Below are 23,983 nucleotides of genomic sequence, written 5' to 3'. Positions count from 1 at the left end.
AAAAAGGGTCTAAAGTAAAATTTTTGTAAAAAAAAGTCACGTGTCCATTTTTCCTTCCACATTGCTTCAGTTCCTGTGAAGCACCTGAACGGTTAATAAACTTCTTAAATATGCTTTTGAACACTTTGAGGGGTGCAGTTTTTTTGGAATGGCATCAATTGTGTATTTTCTGTCATATAGACCCCTCAAAGTCACTTGAAATGTGATGTGGTCCCTAAAACAATATGGTTTTGTAAATTTTCCTTATAAACTTCCTAATAAAAAAACATGATGTTTGTAGAATAAACCCTAAAATTCTGTGGCGGACCCTGACTCAAGACAAGAGTAAACCAAGGTTATGGCCATTCTAACCCTAGCTATTTTCGACTTATGAGTCACCTTACCCTTATTGGGACCCTGAAACAAAACAAACATGGAAGACTGCCCTCACTAAAGTCTCCAATGACCTACTAACAGCTAAATCTAATGGTCACTACTCCATGCTAATTCTCTTGGATCTTTCCGCAGCATTCGACACTGGATCATCAGCTCCTCCTCACTATGCTCCGCTCCATCGGCATCAAGGACACCGTTCTCTCTTGGTTCTCCTCCTATCTCTCTGACCGATCCTTCACTGTATGTTTTGCTGGTTCCTCCTCCTCTCCCCTTCCCCTTACTGTTGGGGTTCCTCAAGGATCAGTCCTAGGCCCCCTCCTCTTCTCTTTGTATACTGCCCCTATTGGACAAACAATCAGTAGATTTGGTTTCCAGTACCATCTCTATGCTGACGACACCCAATTATACACCTCTTCTCCTGCTTTCACTCCGACCTTCTTAGAAAACACCAGTGATTGTCTTACCGCTATCTCTAACATGTCCTCCCTCTATCTGAAACTGAACCTGTCAAAAACTGAACTCCTCGTGTTCTCTCCCTCTACTAACCTACCTTTGCCTGACATTGCCATCTCCGTGTGCGGTTCCACCATTACTCCCAAGCAACATGCCCGCTGCCTTGGGGTCATCCTTGATTCCGAGCTTTCATTCACCCCCCACATCCGATCACTGGCTCGCTCTTCTTATCTGCATCTCAAAAATATTTCTAGAATTCGCCCTTTTCTTACTTTCGACTCTGCAAAAACTCTTACTGTCTCACTTATTCATTCTCGTCTGGACTATTGTAACTCTCTACTAATTGGCCTCCCTCTTACCAAACTCTCCCCGCTCCAATCTGTCCTGAATGCTGCTGCCAGGATCATATTCCTCACCAACCGTTACACCGATGCCTCTACCTTGTGCCAGTCATTACACTGGCTACCCATCCACTCCAGAATCCAGTACAAAACTACTACCCTCATCCACAAAGCACTCCATGGCTCAGCACCACCCTACATCTCCTCTCTGGTCTCAGTCTACCACCCTACCCGTGCCCTCCGCTCCGCTAATGACCTCAGGTTAGCATCCTCAATAATCAGAACCTCCCACTCCCGTCTCCAAGACTTTACACGTGCTGCGCCGATTCTTTGGAATGCACTACCTAGGTTAATACGATTAATCCCCAATCCCCACAGTTTTAAGCGTGCCCTAAAAACGCATTTGTTCAGACTGGCCTACCGCCTCAACGCATTAACCTAACTATCCCTGTGTGGCCTATTAAAAATAGAAAAAAAAACAAAACACATAATCAGGTTCCTTGCATCGTGTTCTCATACACTTTATGCAGTTAATAGCACTCTGTGTCTGTACTGCTACATACTTAGGCAGTTAACTGGTTCATGCAGCTTTACATGAACACCCGAGCCTTACACTATGGCTGGTCCAAATAACTAAAGCAATTGTTACCATCCACCTCTCGTGTCTCCCCTTTTCCTCATAGTTTGAAAGCTTGCGAGCAGGGCCCTCATTCCTCCTGGTATCTGTTTTGAACTGTGATTTCTGTTATGCTGTAATGTCTATTGTCTGTACAAGTCCCCTCTATAAGTTGTAAAGCGCTGCGGAATATGTTGGCGCTATATAAATAAAATTATTATTATTATTATTATTATTATAGACTACTTCAGCCAGGGGCCTGTGACTTCAAGGTAACTAAGGAGGCACCTTTTGATATCTAAAGAATTAAAGACTAGCTTTCTCTGAGATTTTGGTTTCACATGAAATGAAGGGAGAACTACCTCCTGACATCAATGAATTCTCTAAACTACTTTCGGGATAAAAGCTGTGGGTTAACCAAGATGGCCTGTAATTCACCCATTCCCTTAGCCGAGGTTAGGGCCACTAAGGCCACTTTCACACATCAGTTTTTTGACGTTAGGCTCAATCCGGTGAATTTTGAAAAAAACGGATCCATCGCAAATTGTGAAAAACTGATGCGATGGATCCGATTTTTTAGGAGAGAGAGAGAGAGAGAGAGAGAGAGAGAGAGAAAGAGAGAAAGAGAGAGAGAAAGAGAGAGAGAGAGAGAGAGAGAAAGAGAGAAAGAAAGAGAGAGAGAGAGAGAGAGAAAGAAAGAGAGAGAGAGAGAGAGAGAGAGAAAGAGAGAGAGAGAAAGAGAGAGAGAGAGAGAGAGAGAGAGAGAGAAGAGAGAGAGAGAGAGAAAGAAAGAGAGAGAGAGAGAGAGAGAGAGAGAGAGAGAGAGAGAGAGAGAGAGAGAGAGAGAGAGAGAGAGAGAGAGAGAGAGAGAGAGAGAGAGAGAGAGAGAGAGAGAGAGAGAGAGAGATATGCATGGTTGGAAAATCGGAGCATGCTCAGTTTAGAGATGAAATCCGTGGCCGGATTCCGTCATTTGACGGATCCGGCGCCATAGGCTTCCATTCTACCAAACGCCGGATCCATCGCTGTCCATTTTTCTGACGGACACAAAAAACGTTAGTATGTCCGTTTTCTCCAGCTGCCGGAAAAACATTTTTCAACGTATCCGGCGAAAAACGGGTGAATTGTGAGGCCATCCGTCGCAATCCTTCGCTAATACAAGTCTATGAGAAAAAAACGGATCCGGCGGCAACTTTTGCAGGATCCGTTTTTTTTCAAAATTCGTCGGATTGTGCCTGACGGCAAAAAATTATGTGTGAAAGCAGCCTAAGAGTGCTGTTTTCACACTAAGAACCCTAGTAGTGTTAAACAAAATAGGCTCAAGGGTGTCTCATGTAAGGGCATTCAGGACTAGATTTAGATCCCAGGGAGCTATTCTAGGACCACCTAATGGCCAAGAAGCATTGGAAGCATTGATGAACCTATGCACCCAACCTATGCCTTTCTGCTGAAACTCCAACACATTCGTAAACGAAACCTGTTGCTGTGTTGATAGGTTTTGTCCGGAGAAATTTATTCCGTACTTTTTGGTATATTTAAGGGAGGTAAGCTTTTTCCTACTTAACAGGAGAGTGGAAACTAAGTCATGTAAGAATCCCTACTGGCTGATATGACCCTCTTTCAAGCTCCAAGCAGGTGTAGGTTGCGAACCTAAAGATGGAGGACTGGGCCCTGAGACAGAAGACTGAGGACATTGGGTAATATCCAGTGGTCTTAGATGAACATAATTCTCAGCCAAGCAAACCAAGCACATCCATCCATCCATCCCAGGGATTCCTGTGGATTCAGGGAGAATTTTTTTTCCACCTGGTGGTTTTCCCTGGCAGCAAATAGGTCTATTTCTAGGAGACCCCATAAAGCACAAATCTGACTAAAAATCTTGATTCAAAGTCCATTCTCCTTGGCTGAGTGAAAGGCGACTTACATAGTTGGCTAAAATATTCTGACCATTGTATATGCCGGGCGGATAGGGATAAAAAGATTTTCTTCTGCCAACCGGAAGACTTTTCCTATTTGTTCACCCTTTGGTGATTTATCTAGGCCACTGGTGTTGTTATAGGACATTATCACCATGTTTCTCTCTGCAATACATTGTAAAGTAACATGTATGGCCTTCCTTATTGCTGTCAGTTCTTTCAAATTTGATTAACTGTTTCTTTTTTTTTATTGTAGTATCCTATAGACTCTGAAAAGGTGACCTTCCAGATGGACTTCCCACCCTTCTCACCTTGTATTCTTGGTAACTACCATTGGTTCTTGAACTGTGCACGGGACTCCTTTCAAGAGGTTCTTTCTGTCCATCCAACAGATGGAGGAGTCCAGAATCTCTGCTGACAACTAGAATTTCAGGTCTAGATGCCACATCCCACTGGTCTGCACTGCAAGGATCTCCCATTGAGGGCATCTTTTATGAAACTGGGTCCCCTGGACAGCTGGAACCGTGGCCATCAAAGAGCTTAACAGAGACATCCTTCTCCTTGTTGAAATCTCCTGAAACCTTTGGAGTTTCAAGATTTTTTGCTCAATTCTCACAATTTTCTCTTGTGGGAGGAAGCAACGTTCACGGGTTGAATCCAAATAGATCCCAAGAAAAACCTGAACCTGTAGAGGTTATATTCTGATTTGGTCATGTTCACTATCCAACCCAGACCTGACAAGACAGTTAGGACTTGTTTGACTGCTATCGTACAGTCTCTTTGATTTTCCTATTATTAGGAAATAGTCTAGATCTGGTACTACTAAAATGCTGGCTTCTATAGAAACTCAGAAGGGAAGGCATTAGTATTGTAGATGAAGTAGGTCTCCTTTGATTTTTACCGCTACTAATACATTTCTGATGACCTGGGTGGATCAGAATGTGATAGCAAATCAGGTATAGTAGTTTTACAGTGGATCTCAGAGTTTCCACTTCCACTTTTGTGGTTCTTTGATAACAATTCAGAGCTTTTAAATTGATAAGTGTGCTGTCAGAACCATCTGGTTTTCTTTTTACTAGAAACAGATTGCAGAAGAAACTTTTCCCAATGACTGATGCTGGTACCCTGACCAGTACCTGTTTTTTCGAACAGCTTCAGAACCCCCAATTCTAATGTTCACTGGTTCTTTGCCCCTACTAACGCTTCCCTTACTCTTCTCGGGGGTGGGGGAAAAATGGCCAGAGACCCTGGGAAAGAGTGTTTACTACTCATGGAGTGGCTGGTAGTGAGGCCCACTGATGTGAAAAGTGCTTTAACCTTCCCTCCACCCGAAACCTGTCATCATGGTTAATTGGGTCTTCCTTTGTTAGGGGATGCGCTTATTGAATAACAACCCCTTGCTTTGGCCTTTATATCTTCCCCAGGTACATTCGCCCTACCCACTGTCCTCTCTCTACCCTCAGAACTCCTAAAAAATCTTTTGTATCTGGGAAAAAAGTAAGAAAAATTATTTTTCTTATCTGCCACTTTCTCTAAAAAAAATCTCACCTAAGACAGAGCTGAACAAACAACCTCTCTGACAGAGAACAGCAGACAGCTTTATTTTGGACTGGAAATCTGCTGATCAGTTTTTGCTTTTTTTTTTTTCAGAGTGTTGTGTGGAGTGTTTGAAAGAGCACAGGAGTGGGTGCAGCTTATCTAATGCTGTCCACAGACACATCTGCCAAGAAAATCAACCATCTTCTGAATAGTGGGTCTCTTGAACACCTATTTCTTATCTGGGCATCCAATTCCTGTAGCCATTTAATTTGGGGCCTAGCTGTACAAGTGGTAGATATACTGCGGTTAAGTAACAGGCTGACGCTTCCCATGCTCCCCTAAGAAAAGTGTCTTTTTTTTTTTTTATCTAAAAAGGGTCCCCAAGAGATTCCACATCAAACGGAATAGCCACATTCCCAGATATTTTAGCAACAGCCGCATCAATGTTAGGGTATTTTTCCCAAAATTCAAACAGATCTTTGTCAAATGATCTTCTTACCTGTGTTTTTTAATTCTTTACTAATGATAAAAAGTAACCTCTCCTATGGACTGGAAACACACAATGTTTATACTCTTCTAACCCACGAAACAGAGTCCTGAACAGATATGGGTTCTCAGTGAGATTCTAATTTCCCCATATCTTCTACTGGAAACCACAGCTCACTAAATTAACCATAAGAAAAGGATGATTCCAAACAATAACTACCAATTATTGTCCCAGGTTCCTCTACTTTTTCCTCAGAACTATAATCGAAAGGAACACCTATTTGAGAAGGGGGAAGGAGCATGGGTCTGACATATTTTCCTTCCGACAGTACACTGAACTTCATCTCAGCTCCTGAGATCTCAATTGCGCATGTGCCGCCTCCAGTGGCCATTTTCCCGGAGACTACCTCAATGAAATGCAAGGAAAGTGCATGGGCTCCAGACTTTCATAAAATATTGGCGGAGCCCTCGCACCACCAAACACCACCTCCTACCGCCATCTTCGTGCAGCAGCGACCCTGCGACCTGAGACCTCGCTCCGCCACCCAGGTAAGCTACCGTAAAAGTGTATTATAAGACACATCACCATTTTATTAAAACAGTTTTTTTAGTATTTTCCTCTCCAAGATTTGGGGTGCGTTATAATCTGCAAATTACGGTACATTACTGATAGCTATCAAATAGTGAAAAAAAGCAAAATGCTGAAATGGGATTTTAAAGCATCACAAACAAATGTTTTGTGTATGTAGTTGGAAAGAGCTCATACTAGAGATCAGGTACACCCTGTGATAAAAAGAATGTTTGAGTGTGCGGAAGCAGTGCGTGGTGTGACTTTTCTGACACTGTGACAAAGACGCCTGATTAGACACCGGGGGTATACTTTTGACTCCACCATCAGGACGTGCCCCAATATCAGAGAGAAAATATTCACTTTAATTAGTAAAAAGTAATATATTGAGCAAAAGTTAAGTTCTCATATCCCCAAGAGCTCCTGGAAGGATAAATAGGTTGAGAATTACAGTGAGTGACTGCGTGTTGTTTTCCTTTATGGTGTCTAAACATACATCCTTTTCAAGCACACTGAAAGGAACTAGTAAGTAAAATTTTTATCCAACATCTCCATAGCCAAATGTGCTTTAAACCTGGTGTAAATCTAGAGCTATTGTAGTTGTGGTGTATTACATACATCCTTGGTATTAAACTGTTAAAGCAATGAACAGGCGTGAAATTGGCAGTCAGGGGTTAGGGTATGTGCACATGGTATAGCACACTAAGAAAAAAAAGCTTTTCTTGCAAAAAAAATAAAAAGCTATAATGTTTCTGCCGACAGTGTCATGTGAAGCCTTGTTTTAGCGGGATGCAATTACATTTTGATTGGTATTAGTCTTGGGCTCATAACTTTTTTTGCTACTTTCGACTTGGATTTTTGACAGGCAGTGAAAGAAAAACAACAATTTAGGATTTTCTTTGGTGGGGGGTATATTTTTTGACGTTCACCATGTGGTAACTATTATAAGACATCTTCATTCTTTGGGTCTGTACAATTACAGCGATACCTCATTTATATGTTTTATTTATTTATGTTTTGCTACTTTTACACAATAAAAACTATTTTACAGAAAAAAAGACATGGAATAAAATGCAATCAAAATGTCATATATAAATAGAAATGGTATAACTGAAAAAGTAATCTTGTCCTGCCAAAAACAAGCTGCCATAAAGCTCAGTCAGCGGAGAAATAAAAAAGCTATAGCTCTCAGAATATGGCCATGCCAAAACAATATTTTGTTTGTCTATATGATATAAAAATATTTGGGGTTACTTTTTCTTCAGGATGTTCACTGTATGGGTCAAACAGTTAGATTGCTTTATACATCAGGTCGTTCCGGGCATGACAATACCAAATACCTAAATTTATGTATTTATTGAGGATTTCTTAATTCTTTTTTAAAATATTTTTGCAAACAAATATATATATGCATTTTGTTTTTACTTAGTCTCTCTTTGGAACTTCAATTTAATTTCTTTGATCACTACTCTAATGCATTGCAATCCAGTACGACTGTCAATGTGACACTGGCAAAACACCTGTTACACTCTGCTTGTAGCAGGGCCCAAAAGGCAACTCTAGCTGGAAGTCATGGAGGTCATTATTTGAGCTGCAGCTGCCATGACAACCATCATCTCCCCACGATCGTATTGCGGGGATGCCAATAAGGAAAGAGAGAGAAAGGGAGCTCACTCCCTCTCACAACTCTCTAAATTGCTATTGATTGCGGTGAAAATGAAAAACAAAGTAAAATCTACCAAGGAGTTGATCAAAGTAAACTAGGAACCAAGTAAATCTATTTATTATGTAATCCCCACAGTAATAAGTTCTACAACATTGCTTAAAAAGGGTCACATTCATAGAGAAGTAGTAAATGGCATCTGGCCTCTTTGCCTTTTAAGAACCTGTCAAGCGATTCATACTGTCTAAACCGTGGGCAGCATGAATTGCAGCCGGGCTTCACAATTGCTATATATACACTTTGATGAGCCATCTCAAAAATTCGTCCAGCACCGCATCGGGATGACTCTTCACACTGCTGCAGGGGGCAGCTCAAGATTGAATAAGAAAGCAGATTTCCCTCCCTCTCCTTGCAAGAGCCAAAACATTTTAATTTTTCCATCAACTTGGCCGTATGAGCCTTTTTTATGGCAATAGTTGTAATTTAAATGGTAAAGTAAATGGTATCATGCTAATGTAGTCATAGGCATGTTAATGATATGGAAATTATGAGAGAATGGAAAAACAAATTTAAAAACCTCTGGATTTATCAGGTATGATCGCCATGCATAGAAATCTCCACACTTACGCACCTTGATTGATATCCATGAGGTTATTAATGGTTCTTTGAGGAATGCTATTTCATGCTGAATGCACTTGGGAACTAATGTTATCAAGATCTGTAGCTGGCAGCTCCTTTTGCAATTGCTGAACAATTATGTCCCGGACTAGATGGTAGCCCGATTCTAACGCATCGGGTATTCTAGAATATGTATGTAGTTTATTTATGAAGATTTTAGAATAATACAATGAATACACAGGATTCGGCCGGCCGGACTGCGCCTGTCGCTGATTGTTCGCGGCCGGCCATGTAGTATATAACAGCCCACGTAGTAAATAGCACAGCCACGTAGTATATTGCACAGCCACGTAGTATATAGCACAGCCACGTAGTATATAGCACAGCCACGTAGTATATAGCACAGCCATGTAGTATATAGCACAGCCCACAGAGTATATAACACAGCCCACGGAGTATATAGCACAGCCACGGAGTATATAGCACAGTCCACGTAGTGTATAACACAGCCCACGTAGTGTATAACACAGGCCGCGTAGTGTATAACACAGGCCACGTAGTGTATAACACAGGCCACGTAGTGTATAACACAGGCCACGTAGTGTATAACACAGCCCACGTAGTGTATAACACAGGCCGCGTAGTGTATAACACAGGCCACGTAGTGTATAACACAGGCCACGTAGTGTATAACACAGGCCACGTAGTGTATAACACAGCCCACGTAGTGTATAACACAGCCCACGTAGTGTATCGCACAGCCCACGTAGTATATCGCACAGCCCACGTAGTATGTTGCACAGCCCACGTAGTATATCGCACAGCCCACGTAGTACGTTGCACAGCCCACATCGTATATTGCACAGCCCACGTAGTATATTGCACAGCCCACGTAGTATATTGCACAGCCCACGTAGTATATTGCACAGCCCACGCAGTACATTGCACAGCCCACGTAGTACATTGCACAGCCCACGTATTATATTGCACAGCCCACGTATTATATTGCACAGCCCACATAGTATATTGCAATGTGGGCATCATATCCCTGTTAAAAAAAAAGAATTAAAAAAATAGTTATTTACTCATCTTCCGTTGGCCCCGGATCCAGGCGAAGCGGTTACCGACGCTCCTCGCACGCTCCGGTCCCAAGAGTGCATTGCGGTCTCGCGAGATGATGACGTAGCGGTCTCGCGAGACCGCTATGTCATCATCTCGCGAGACCGCAATGCATGGAGCGGTCACCGGAGCGTCGCGAGGAGCGGGAAAGGCCAGTTCTGGATCCGAGGGGCCGACTGACGTTGAGTATATAACGATTTTTTTTTTTTTTTTTTAAATTATTTTTAACATTAGATCTTTTAACTATTGATGCCGTATAGGCAGCATCAATAGTAAAACGTTGGTCACGCAGGGTTAATAGCAGCGATAACGGAGTGCGTTACACCGCACCATAACGCGGTCCGTTACTGCTGCCATTAAACCTGTGTGAGCGCTGACTGGAGGGGATTATGAAGCGGGCAATGACTGCGGTGAGGAAGGAGCGGCCATTTTGCCGCCGGACTGTGCCCGTCGCTGATTGGTCGTGGCCGTTTTGCCGCGACCAATCAGCGACTTGGATTTCCATGACAGACAGAGGCCGCGACCAATGAATATCCGTGACAGACAGAAGGACAGACAGAAAGACGGAAGTGACCCTTAGACAATTATATAGTAGAAGAAGTATGATTAAACCATGCGGAGTGCTCACACCAGCACAGGCAGCATGGGGCTTGCATTGTCGTGTTGAAAAAATGGCTCCAGGGACACTTTGGAGCCATGGCAGTTAACGCTGTGCTGTTATCTGTACTTGGACTGAAGAATACACGTTTCCAGCTATTGTACATTAAGCTGCATCACACAATCCTGTGAGTAGGACCGGAGTGTTATTTCCTTGTGAAGGGCCTCTCATCGCATTGCCCACTTGGTCTCTTGACAGTTGAAGAATGGAACATACCTCGGCGCTGAGAAGAAGCACTTCTCCTTCATTTTAAATGTGTTTATTCCTTCTGGCAGAACAGGGGTTAATCGGCCATGTTGGAAATCCCTGTGCTTACAGCTGAGCTCAGTTAGCCACTATTTTCCCCCTTTCTAATCTAGGCTCTGTTACAAATCCTTGTCAGAGCTTGCATTTGCTGCATGGCTAACGAACGAATAGCCGGATTACTTACGGTAATGCTCTTTTAATGAGTCCATGACAGCACCCACTGGAGAGATAGGGATCCGCCCCAAGGAACAGGAAACCTACAGAGACATAAAAGGGGGCGGTCCCCCTCTCCTCCTCAGTTTAATTTCAGAGTACCCGGAGGACCGCCAGTGTTAGTCAATCATCACAATGTATCATCAGAATATAAACTTCATAGAAGTAATTACATTGGCTTTTATTAGGGAGGGATGTGACTGGGTGCTGTCATGGACTCATTAAAAGAGCATTACCGTAAGTAATCCGGCTATTTACCCTTCGCCATGACAGCACCCACTGGAGAGATTTCCAGAGACCAACACCTAGGGGGGGACCACCGTGCTGAGGATAGTCCTGCCAAAGTGTAGGTCAGAGTCGGAAGACAGGTCGAGCCTGTAGTGATTATAGAAAGTGGAAGGAGCCAACCAAGTTGCAGCCTTACATATATCTTCGATTGGCACGTTCCCTTTTTCGGCCCAGGAAGAAGCCATGGCTCTGGTGGAGTGTGCTTTGATGCCCTCCGGAGGTTCTTCATTTTTCATGGAATAGGCCAACCGGATAGCGTCTCTTATCCACCTGGATAATGTTGCTCTTGTGACTCCATATCCTTTCTTTTTGCCCTGGAAGGATATGAACAGAGCCCTACTCTGCCTCCAACTACTAGTTTTCTCAATATATTGCAAAACTACTCTCCTGACGTCTAGAGTATGGAATTTTTGTTCTTCAGGAGTAGAGGGGTCTTTAAAGAAAGTAGGAAGATGTATCTCCTGTGACCTGTGGAACTTCCCTGCTACCTTAGGAAGGTATAGGGGGTCCGGTTTTAAGATTAGTCTGTCATGAAATGTGAGAAGGTAAGGTTGATCTATCGACAAGGCCTGAATGTCGCTGACTCTTCTAGCCGATGTTAAGGCTACTAAGAAGGCTGTTTTTAACGACAAGTGTTTTAAAGATGCTGTGTCTATAGGCTCAAACGGAGATTCTGTTAGAGAGTCTAAGACTAGGTTTAGATCCCACGGAGCTACTCTAGGTATGTGGATAGGAGTAACTCGTTCACAGGCCGTGATGAAGCGGGATACCCATTTATTACCAGCAATATTATGGCCATAGAGGGCACCCAGAGCGGACACCTGGACCTTTAGTGTATTAACTGAGAGACCTAACTCTTTCCCTTTCTGCAGAAATTCTAGTACAGATTTTATTGGGACTTCAGAGGGGTTTGAACTAGTATGGAACTGAAGAAACTTCTTCCATACTTTGGTGTAAATTTTTGTTGTAGATGGTTTCCTGCTAAGCAGGAGTGTATCAATTAGGCCCTTTGAAAACCCCCTGGAATTTAATATCTGCCTTTCAAATTCCAGGCCGTCAGGTGGAGGCTGTCCACCTGAGGGTGGAAGAAAGGTCCCTGGGAGAGAAGGTTTGGGATTGAGGGAAGGACCCAAGGATCCGTCACCGACATCGACCGCAGGCACGAGAACCATGGTCTCTTGGGCCAGAATGGCGCTATTAGTATTATCCTGGCCTGCTCTTCCCTGATTTTCCGTATTACTTGTGGAAGCAGAATTATCGGAGGGAAAGCATACGCCAGCTTGAATTGCCATGGTGTTTGAAGAGCATCTAGAATGTCCGGGTGATCTGCACGGGACCGAGATGCGAATTTGTGGACTTGTTTGTTTTGTTTTGTAGCGAACAGGTCTATTTGGGGTTTGCCCCATAACAATGTTATCTTGTGGAAAATGTAAGGATTGAGACACCATTCTCCTTGATGAAGAGTGTGTCGACTTAGGAAGTCCGCTTGTTGATTGTCCTCTCCTTTGATGTGGACTGCCGAGAGGGACAACAGATGCTTTTCGGCCAGGATTAAGGTACTGTTTGCGGAAGACATTAGAGCGTCTGATCTTGTGCCGCCTTGTTTGTTTAAATACGCCACTGTCGTAGTGTTGTCTGAACAGATTCGGACGTGGCTTCCTCGTAGCTGTGGGAGAAATTGACGCAGTGCATAGTTTACCGCATTTAATTCTTTTAGGTTTGATGAATATAAATCTTCATTCTTATCCCAGGTTCCCTGGCAGAATCTATCTCCCATGTGTGCGCCCCACCCGTGGGGACTAGCGTCCGTAGTTATCGTGTGGGATGGTGATATTACCCAAGGGACACCCCCCGCTAGGTTGTCTTTATTTAGCCACCATTCTAAGGAGGATAAGACTTTCTCGGATAAAGTTATTTTCGATTCAAGGTGCCCCAGAAATTTTCTCTGTTCCCGAAGTATCTGATGTTGTAATGTTCGGGTATGAAGTTGTGCCCACTGAACGGCTGGAGTACAGGAGGAGAGGGATCCTAGCAAGGACATTCCTGCTCTCAGGGACATTTGAGGTTTGTGAATGGCCGCCACAACTTTACCCTCTATAAGAGATATTTTTTCTTGGGGAAGTAGACATTTTTGCTTTATGGAATCTAGACTAAATCCCAAAAATGTCTGAAGGGAAAGTGGGGTGAGTCTGGATTTTTTATAGTTGACGATCCAGCCCAGGCTTTCTAAGGACGAGACAGTGTCAGCTAATCGTTCCGCACACTGAAGGGATGAATTTCCTACAACTAAAAAATCATCTAAGTAGGGAATGATTAATGTGTCTCTCTGGCGAAGGTAGGCCATTACTTCTAACATTACCTTCGTGAAGATCCTGGGTGCCGTGGAGAGACCGAAGGGCATGGCTGTATACTGGAAATGATGAATCTCCCCCTCAAGAGTTACTGCCACTCTTAAGTATTTTTGATACCTACTATGGATAGGGAGATGGTAGTAGGCATCTTTTAAATCAATGCCGCCCATTCTACAATTTGGAAAAAGGAGCTTAATGGCCGATCTAATAGACTCCATTTTAAACGTATAATTTTTAATAAACGTATTGAGTTTTTTAAGATTTATAATTGTTCGAAATGAACCATCGGGTTTAGGGATTAAAAATAACGGAGAGTAGAACCCTTTACCCTCTTGTCCCTTTGGCACCCTAACTAAAACATTTTTAACTATAAGACTTCTAATTTCTAGCTCAAGGGCCTTCTGTTGCACTGGTGAGGAAAGGGCTGTTAAAATAAAGGAATCATGGGGAATTTGGAGGAATTCTATTTTCATTCCTTCCTTAATAATATTTAGCACCCAGGAACTTGACGTGATTTTTCGCCATTGGGGAAAGAAAAATTTTAACCTGCCCCCTACTGGGGTGTCTGGTGTTTCAGAATTTGTTGTCTCTACGGAAGGGGGGGCCTTTGAACATAGTGCCACCCTGTTTTCCCTCTCTTGTGGCCCATCGTGACGATCTTTCATTTTGTGTTCTTTTCCCGAACGGCCTCTTCCTAAAGGTCTTCCTATAGAAAGGAATTGAGGGGTCAGGGAAGGCTTTTTTCCTCTCTTTTGCTTTTTTGAGGATCTCGTCTAATGCTTTCCCAAACAAAAACTCACCCTCACACGGAATAGCGCAGATCTTAGCCTTTGACTGCGTATCCCCCTTCCAGCTCTTCATCCATAACGCACGTCTGGCATTATTAATTAGACCGGCTGACCTTGCTGCAAGGCGAAGAGAGTCAGCTGAAGCATCGGCCATGAATGCTGCTGCACCTCTAATTAGTGGTATCGCATCCCGCAATTTTTGTCTGGAGACCCCCTGTTCGATTTGTTGATCCAGCTGATCAATCCACACAAGCATGGATCTAGCTGTGCACGTGCTGGCAATTGATGGCTTAAATATGCCCGTGGAAGCCTCCCATGATCGTTTCAGTGACGATTCTGCCTTCCGATCTAGAGGATCAGAAAGTAGGCCCGCATCCTCGACTGGTAGGGCTGACTGTTTTGAGGTGGAGGCGACTGCAGCGTCCACCTTAGGGATTTTAGTCCATGAAATTAACTCCTCATCATTAAAGGGGTACTTCCTTTTGGAGGCTGACGGGAGAAAACCTCTCTGGTCCTGTTTCTCCCACTCCCTCTTTATCAGAGCCTTAACCGCCGGAATTACTGGGAATGCTCTTCTCTTCCTCTCCGCCAACCCTGCAAACATGATGTCTTGTGCAGTTTGGTCGTCTTTTGTATCCTCACAACCTATAGTATTCCTGATGGACTTTACTAGGTTGTCCACCCCATCAAGAGGAAAACAAGCTCGACCCTCAAGGTCGGAATGTGTTGAGGAAGAGGATGACGCCTGCGAGGAGTCTGAGTGGATAACGCCTTCCTCCTCGGACTCAGAGCTGGATATAGCCTTTTCTTTCCCGGATTTTTTAGGGGGGGTACTGGCTTGTGAGATGGCCTGTAACTCCTCTCTAATTATGGCCCGTATATCTGTGACCGACATAGATGGACTCTGCATTGTTTCCGCCATACACTGATTGCAGAGTTTTTTGGGGTGGGAATCTGGGAGAGGCTCGTCACATAACGCACATTGCTTGTGCTTAGATTTCTGTCTCTTTTTGGCCTGGGAGAAGAAGACATTTGTGGAAAAGGGTGTCAGCTTTATAGGCAGAGGGGAAATCACACTCACCCAGTGAAGCTGTACGGTACCGAAATAGGAGGCTGCGACTTTCTGGATCTTGAATCCTTGGTCTCACTCCTGTGGCTGGCATCTGAGGACCTTCTGCTGGCTGGCTCACCTGCTGGGTCCACAGTCTTGCCTGGGGACGACATGTTGCATCGCCTGTGCGTTTGCAACTTCCCCCTTTTTATAGGCCAAGATCCGGTCTCAATCAATTTTTTTTTTTTTTTTTTTTCTTCCCCACAGCGGTGTACTGCGCATGCGCGAAACCGCGCTTTCCCTCACCGCTGTGTGGGTGACCCGGAAGTGCTCACCGGCCCCGGGGCAGTATGGGGATGTTTTCCCCACCACCACGCACGCGCGGCCGCCATCTTTGTCCGGCCTGCGCTATGGAGCGGTGTGCCGGCTGCCGCTGCAGCTGTGCCTCAGAACTCGGACCTCATACCTGGCGGTCCGCGTTTGGAGCTCCTTTTAGGGCCGCACATCTGCCGCAATGCCTGTGGAATCGAGCAGCCTCCCGGACCATGCGTTCCATATGCCGGCCAGACGAGGGGGGAGCCGTCTAGCGGAATCTCCCCTGACGCTGCTTCTGGACTGCATCCCCTGCCGTTCTCGTGGACACCGCACAGGCGGATGCGTGTAGCCCAGGTATGCCTGTAGTTCGAAGAATCCAGAGATCCTGTCCCCTGGGAACAGGAAACCTAAACTGAGGAGGAGAGGGGGACCGCCCCCTTTTATGTCTCTGTAGGTTTCCTGTTCCTTGGGGCGGATCCCTATCTCTCCAGTGGGTGCTGTCATGGCGAAGGGTAAAAGAGGAGTTCTTATGAGGAGAATTAGATGAGTTATCAGTGACTGTTGCTTGGTTTGTATGTGTGGTAATTCCCTATCCTTCTCTATTTTGGTATATTCCCCTACCTCCACGCCTCGGTGCATTCCTCTGTTATATGTGAGAGAATATTTTGCATGCCTGGAGTTTTCTGTTAAACCCTTGTTTGTGTTGCCTTGTTTGCCGGGTTGGCATACTACAGTGCACAGTAGCGCCCCTCTTCCCTGGGTGGGGGAAGAAAACAGCCAGAGGGCTAATTTAGAAGATAAGGCAAGGGTGGGGGCCCTGGCATCTTCACCTTCAAAAGATAAGGTTACCCGACAGGTGTATCGTGACAACGGCAATGGAGGCAATTGTAAACGGATGTGGAAACAATGCTGAAAATAAGAAAGCTTTCAAAAATTGAAGTGCTAATTTCTTTTTATTAAAGTGAATGAAGAAAAGAAAAACCTAAATCAAATCAATATTTGGTGTGACCACTCCTTGCCCTCAAAAACTGTACAATTGTACCTACAAAATAATTGATGCTGTTTTGAAGGAACTCAGCATGGAGGTTATTCCCAATATCTTGGAGAACTAGCCACAGATCTTCTGTAGATGTAGGTTTATCATATGCAATCATTGCTTTTTGTAGTCTTGAATTTAAATCCTGTTTCCAAAATCTACCCCCAAAATGCTACATTATCAAGTTGAAGATTGACAACTAAACTACAACTTGACGACCTACATACCTTTTACTCCAACAGGTCTTATTTGAAGTGGTGATCTGTCAGAACGAGAAGCATCATACAGGGAGTCGGCAGTAACTGGGGGGACACAGTAATCGTTCTCTGGACAATATTGTGGATTTGGACATGTCTCTTGCAAATCATTTTTTCCAGATCCATCTGTGGAAAATACACAAAGTGACTGATCACATTATTTACAACTGATGGAGACAAGTTATAACTTGGCATCTAAATTGCCTGTTTTCTCCTTTACCATTACTAAAAGTCTCCTCTTACCAAATGATGTGATGAGCTGAGGTTTCTCCATCATGAAATCTTCGTACAAATCCTTGTGTCCTTCTAAATACTCCCACTCCTCCATGGAGAAATAGACAGTGAGATCCTGACACCTTATAGGAACCTGACACACAACAATACAGTCATCAGCCAGATACCACCAGTGGTGTTACTGTATGATGTCCCCGTATTCCCAGCGGCACTCACCTCTCCAGTCAGCAGCTCAATGATCTTATTGGCGAGTGCCAGGATCTTCTGATCATTGTCTTTCTCATCTATTAATATCTGATTTGAAGGAGCCATGATGGTGCTCTCTGTACCACCACATCCTCCTGACACAAGGTGGCAGCTACCAGGTGTAACACATTCACGAGAAGTCTTCTTTACTACAGTGTAATCCTGTGTACAGAAACTATAATAAATATCACTTTATACATTCCTGGAATCCAGTAATTCACCAGTAACGTCCCTATGACATAATTCCTGGCATCCCTCACCTCTCCGGTCAGCATGTAAATGATTTCCAGAGTAAGGTTTAATATAATCTTAGTGATGTGACTCTTGTCCTTCTCCATCTTTAGCGAGTCAGTGATGCGACTCTGGGATTCATTCCCCCTCATGCTGTCAGGCAGGTGTTTTATGCAGAAAAGGCACGGTCTTCATGGAACCTAAATGACATGTAGAAAGCAAAATAGATATATTGGATAAATATTACATCCTTGGGCTCCTGCTCCCTAACTGTCCATATCTCAGTCTGCTTGGAAAAATGGAGCAGAAGTTTCTGGACTCCTTGGATTAAAGGGAACCTGTCATCAGTTTTTGAGCCTATGAACAAATGCTGTGCTGTTTTATGCTTTGCAGGGCAGAGTGCGCCTGCGTGGTTGATTGAGCATATTGCACATGCGCGAGCTCTCGGTTCGCTTTGTGGATGATGCGTCATATCAATCAAAGCAGGAGAACGCGATTAGGAGCAGAGAGGAGGGACAGACGCAACAGCGAGGATGCCTATCGGAACGGGCCACTCATTTACATACAGTGAGGAAGCATATCAAATGGTATTTTGGGGGGTGTTTACAGGGTTAGGGGAGACAGCAGCTGTTAGACACGTTTGTGGAATGCAGCACATGAGCAGTTAAAGGTGGTGGCATTTGTTCATAGGCTCAAAAACTGGTGACAGGTTCCACTTAAGCCCGGGGATTTTTTACTCATTTTCACATTGTGTGTACATTTGTAATGATGTCATATTACCTGGAATTATTATTTTATATAATTATTATAATGTTTTCTACATCATACAGGTATTGATATGTTAATATTCCTGGATTGTTTGCCCCTTACCAATAGTCATCTTTTATTTGCATTGCCATTTTCTGTTATGATTTACCTGACTTATCCATGAATAAATTTTGTTATTTAATAACTATTACTGTGGACTGTTTTGGTCGGTCTTTTCCTGGGTTCTTTGGTGGTTTTTGCTTTTTCCCGACTGTCCATCATTTTATATTTAGTCCTTCTTACTTGGTTGGCAGATTTAATTAATTATTTATTTAGAGCAGCATTGTGAAAATTACTTTTTAACTATACGTGTCCTGCCACCAAGTATTTATCCTTTGTCTGGTTTTATATCTGTACTAGCTGTTTCCAGCCAGCTAACGCTTGGCATGCTCATTGCTATCTAATTAATGCTGCTAGTGATTAAACTAAAGTAAATAATGACAATATTCAATAGCGCTTACGCAGGTGGTAAATTACGGTAACTTAAAATGAAGTTAATAACAATAATAATAATTAAAAATCAGAATAATACTAATACATTTTATTCATAGTGTAAAATCAAAAGCAAACTGGATTCGTGTGGTAATGTGTGGGGACAGAGCCTCGTGTGGTAATGTGTGGGGACGGAGCCTCATGTGGTAATGTGTGGGGACGGAGCCTCGTGTGGTAATGTGTGGGGACGGTGCCTCGTGTGGTAATGTGTGAGGACGGAGCCTCGTGTGGTAATGTGTGGGGACGGAGCCTCGTGTGGTAATGTGTGGGGACGGAGCCTCATGTGGTAATGTGTTGGGATGGAGCCTCGTATGGTAATGTGTGAGGATGGAGCCTCGTGTGGTAATGTGTGGGGACGGAGCCTCATGTGGTAATGTGTTGGGACGGAGCCTCGTATGGTAATGTGTGGGGACGGAGCCTCGTGTGGTAATGTGGAGGGACAGAGCCTCGTGTGTAATGTGTGGGGACGGAGCCTCGTGTGTAATGTGTGAGAACGGAGCCTCGTGTGGTAATGTGTGGGGACGGAGCCTCGTGTGGTAATGTGGAGGGACGGAGCCTCGTATGGTAATGTGTGGGGACAGAGCCTCCTGTGGTAATGTGTAGGGACGGAGCATCATGTGGTAATGTGTGAGGATGGAGCCTCGTGTGGTAATGTGTGAGGACGGAGCCTCGTGTGGTAATGTGAGGACGGAGCCTCGTATGGTAATGTGTGGAGACAGAGCCTCATGTGGTAATGTGTGGGGACGGAGCCTCGTGTGGTAATGTGTGGGGACGGAGCCTCGTGTGGTAATGTGGGGGGGTGGGAATTATGTGTAGTAATGTGGTGGGGGGCGGGATTATGTGTGGTCATGTGGTGGGGGAGGGATTATGTGTAGTAATGTGGAGGGGGGCGGGATTGTGTGCGGTAATGTGGTGGGGGGTGGGATTATGTGGTAATGTGGTGGGGGGGCGGGATTGTGTGTGGCAATGTGGTGGGGGGCGGGATTGTGTGTGGTAATGTGGTGGGGGGGCGGAATTGTGTGTGGCAATGTGGTGGGGGGGCGGTATTGTGTGGTAATGTGGTGGGGGGGCGGGATTGTGTGTGGCAATGTGGTGGGGGGCGGGATTGTGTGTGGTAATGTGGTGGGGGGGCGGAATTGTGTGTGGCAATGTGGTGGGGGGGCGGTATTGTGTGGTAATGTGGGGGGGCGGGATTGTGTGTGGCAATGTGGTGGGGGGCGGGATTGTGTGTGGTAATGTGGTGGGGGGGGCGGGATTGTGTGTGGTAATGTGGTGGGGGCAGGATTATGTGGTGATGTGGTGGGGGGGTGGTATTGTGTGTGGTAATGGGGTGGGGGGCGAGATTATGTGTGGGATGTGTGGGGGTGGAGCTACTGTGCAGGGGGCGGGATTAGCGAGTAATCACGATGCTATATATATATATATATATATATATATATATATATATATATATATATATATATATATATAAATTACAGTCAGCAGACAGGACACCAGTGTGCACACTCCCCTGTATTACAGTCAGCAGACAGGGCACCAGTGTGCACACTCCCCCTGTATTACGCTCAGCAGACAGGACACCAGTGTGCACACTCCCCCTGTATTACACTCAGCAGACAGGACACCAGTGTGCACACTCCCCCTGTATTACACTCAGCAGACAGGACACCAGTGTGCACACTCCCCTGTATTACACTCAGCAGACAGGACACCAGTGTGCACACTCCCCCTGTATTACAGTCAGCAGACAGGACACCAGTGTGCACACTCTCCCTGTATTACACTCAGCAGACAGGACACCAGTGTGCACACCCCCTGTATTACACTCAGCAGACAGGACACCAGTGTGCACACTCCCCCTGTATTACACTCAGCAGACAGGACACCAGTGTGCACACTCTCCCTGTATTACACTCAGCAGACAGGACACCAGTGTGCACACTCCCCCTGTATTACACTCAGCAGACAGGACACCAGTGTGCACACTCTCCCTGTATTACACTCAGCAGACAGGACACCAGTGTGCACACTCCCCCTGTATTACACTCAGCAGACAGGACACCAGTGTGCACACTCCCCCTGTATTACACTCAGCAGACAGGACACCAGTGTGCACACCCCCTGTATTACACTCAGCAGACAGGACACCAGTGTGCACACTCTCCCTGTATTACACTCAGCAGACAGGACACCAGTGTGCACACTCCCCCTGTATTACGCTCAGCAGACAGGACACCAGTGTGCACACCCCCTGTATTACACTCAGCAGACAGGACACCAGTGTGCACACTCCCCTGTATTACACTCAGCAGACAGGACACCAGTGTGCACACTCCCCCTGTATTACACTCAGCAGACAGGACACCAGTGTGCACACTCTCCCTGTATTACACTCAGCAGACAGGACACCAGTGTGCACACTCCCCCTGTATTACGCTCAGCAGACAGGACACCAGTATGCACACCCCCTGTATTACACTCAGCAGACAGGACACCAGTGTGCACACTCCCCCTGTATTACGCTCAGCAGACAGGACACCAGTGTGCACACTCCCCCTGTATTACACTCAGCAGACAGGACACCAGTGTGCACACTCTCCCTGTATTACACTCAGCAGACAGGACACCAGTGTGCACACTCCCCCTGTATTACACTCAGCAGACAGGACACCAGTGTGCACACTCTCCCTGTATTACACTCAGCAGACAGGACACCAGTGTGCACACTCCCCCTGTATTACACTCAGCAGACAGGACACCAGTGTGCACACTCCCCCTGTATTACACTCAGCAGACAGGACACCAGTGTGCACACCCCCTGTATTACACTCAGCAGACAGGACACCAGTGTGCACACTCTCCCTGTATTACACTCAGCAGACAGGACACCAGTGTGCACACTCCCCCTGTATTACGCTCAGCAGACAGGACACCAGTGTGCACACCCCCTGTATTACACTCAGCAGACAGGACACCAGTGTGCACACTCCCCTGTATTACACTCAGCAGACAGGACACCAGTGTGCACACTCCCCCTGTATTACACTCAGCAGACAGGACACCAGTGTGCACACTCCCCCTGTATTACGCTCAGCAGACAGGACACCAGCGTGCACACTCCCTGTATTACACTCAGCAGACAGGACACCAGTGTGCACACTCTCCCTGTATTACGCTCAGCAGACAGGACACCAGTGTGCACACTCCCCCTGTATTACGCTCAGCAGACAGGACACCAGTGTGCACACCCCCTGTATTACACTCAGCAGACAGGACACCAGTGTGCACACTCCCCCTGTATTACACTCAGCAGACAGGACACCAGTGTGCACACTCCCCCTGTATTACAGTCAGCAGACAGGACACCAGTGTGCACACTCCCCCTGTATTACAGTCAGCAGACAGGACACCAGTGTGCACACTCCCCCTGTATTACACTCAGCAGACAGGACACCAGTGTGCACACTCTCCCTGTATTACACTCAGCAGACAGGACACCAGTGTGCACACTCCCCCTGTATTACGCTCAGCAGACAGGACACCAGTGTGCACACCCCCTGTATTACACTCAGCAGACAGGACACCAGTGTGCACACTCTCCCTGTATTACACTCAGCAGACAGGACACCAGTGTGCACACCCCCTGTATTACGCTCAGCAGACAGGACACCAGTGTGCACACCCCCTGTATTACAGTCAGCAGACAGGACACCAGTGTGCACACTCCCCCTGTATTACACTCAGCAGACAGGACACCAGTGTGCACACCCCCTGTATTACGCTCAGCAGACAGGACACCAGTGTGCACACTCCCCCTGTATTACGCTCAGCAGACACACACTACACCACCATCTGCTCTTCCTGTATAGCAGCCGCGATATCAGAACTTGCTCTTCTTGCAATGTAAATAGAAGATGACACATTCCATTACCCACCTCCAGACTCATCAGTGTCTCCTCCCCGTTTCTTGCAGGCACCTTGCCCTCGGATGTTGTTATTTCCTTTCACATCCGTCATGTGACGTCCTTTGTCTTCCTGGTCGCTTAGCGACTGTAACGTTGTGTAATGATTCTTGCGCCCCCTGCTGGTTAACAACACCGACATCGCCAGATGGGAGAGCCTTTGCTGGGCTAGAGGAAGTTAACTGGAGGCCACGTGACTCTGGAGGGGGCGGTGCTTGCGTCGTAGAGCAAATCTAGGGAAGCTGCAGTGGACGGAGTCTGCGCACTAGTGATCGCTGATAGGCATTCCTGGTTCTTGCACATAGTGCAGCGCCTCACACTGTTCTCATTCCTGTCAGTGACTGTCAAGCCAGTGCCTCATTATACAGCTGTATAGGCCTGTGGTGACGCAGTACAGAGCGATAGCATTGCCATGCCCTCAGAGTGGAAGCTCCTGTGCACAGGCCGCTCACTCCTCCTTGGGGTCGCTGACCTGTTACTTGCTAGTATCTGTGTTTGTCCTTTCTGCATTAGTGCTGTGATGAGTGCACCACACACACACAGACTAAAGGGAATCTGTCACAACCGGGATTACTATGGGCATACAGGTAGGGTTAAACCAGCATTACCTGTATGCCTCACAGATGTGGTGTAGACATTGGGAAATGCATTTTTAATCTTTCAGCTTAGGCTTCTTTCACACTTCCGTTTTTACAATCTGCACAGGATCCGTCAAAATGCTGAAATGACAGATCCTGTGCAGATTGTAAAAGACGGGTGCACCGGGCCCGTTTTTCTGACGGACCCGTCGAGGCTATGTGCACCTGTTGTGTATGCGTCTTCGCAGCGGTTTTCTGCGAAAACGCATACACAACACAGGTTAAAAATAATAAAAAAATCGCAATATTCTTACCTTTCGGCGTCCCGTGCAGCGTTAGTGATGCTCGTGATACTCCCTGCAGCCAGCGTTCCCAGTAATGCCTTGCGTTACAATGACCTCTGATGACGTCGCGGTCTCGTGAGACCGCGACGTCATCAGGTCATTTCGCAATGCATTACTGGAACACTAGCTGCCAGGATCATTGCGAGCATCAGTAACGCTGCACGGGACGCCGAAAGGTAAGAATATTGCGAT

At 45.7% G+C, this 23,983-nt stretch overlaps 1 protein-coding gene across 2 annotated transcripts in view; it reads right to left on the bottom strand.

Moving 5' to 3' along the window:
• The window catches only part of LOC143767167 (gastrula zinc finger protein XlCGF66.1-like), a 29,179-nt gene extending 6,165 nt beyond the window's left edge, over positions 1-23,014 (bottom strand). The window contains exons 1-5 of one of the 2 annotated variants that reach the window (XM_077255246.1): positions 22,843-23,014; positions 17,638-17,808; positions 17,348-17,539; positions 17,141-17,264; positions 16,868-17,023 (exon numbers count right to left, since the gene is read on the bottom strand). In XM_077255246.1, coding sequence (XP_077111361.1) covers positions 16,868-17,023; positions 17,141-17,264; positions 17,348-17,539; positions 17,638-17,760 — 595 coding nt within the window. In that variant the 5' untranslated portion in view covers positions 17,761-17,808; positions 22,843-23,014. The remainder of the gene's footprint in view (positions 1-16,867; positions 17,024-17,140; positions 17,265-17,347; positions 17,540-17,637; positions 17,809-22,842) is intronic. The other variant, XM_077255247.1, reaches the window with a different exon arrangement.
• Positions 23,015-23,983: the final 969 nt, after the last annotated feature.

The sequence above is a fragment of the Ranitomeya variabilis genome, chromosome 4, assembly GCF_051348905.1.
Source record: "Ranitomeya variabilis isolate aRanVar5 chromosome 4, aRanVar5.hap1, whole genome shotgun sequence".
In the NCBI taxonomy this organism is placed as follows: Eukaryota; Metazoa; Chordata; class Amphibia; order Anura; family Dendrobatidae; genus Ranitomeya; species Ranitomeya variabilis.
The sequence above is the reverse complement of the archived record's forward strand: the minus strand, read 5'-3'. Positions and strand labels throughout refer to the sequence as shown.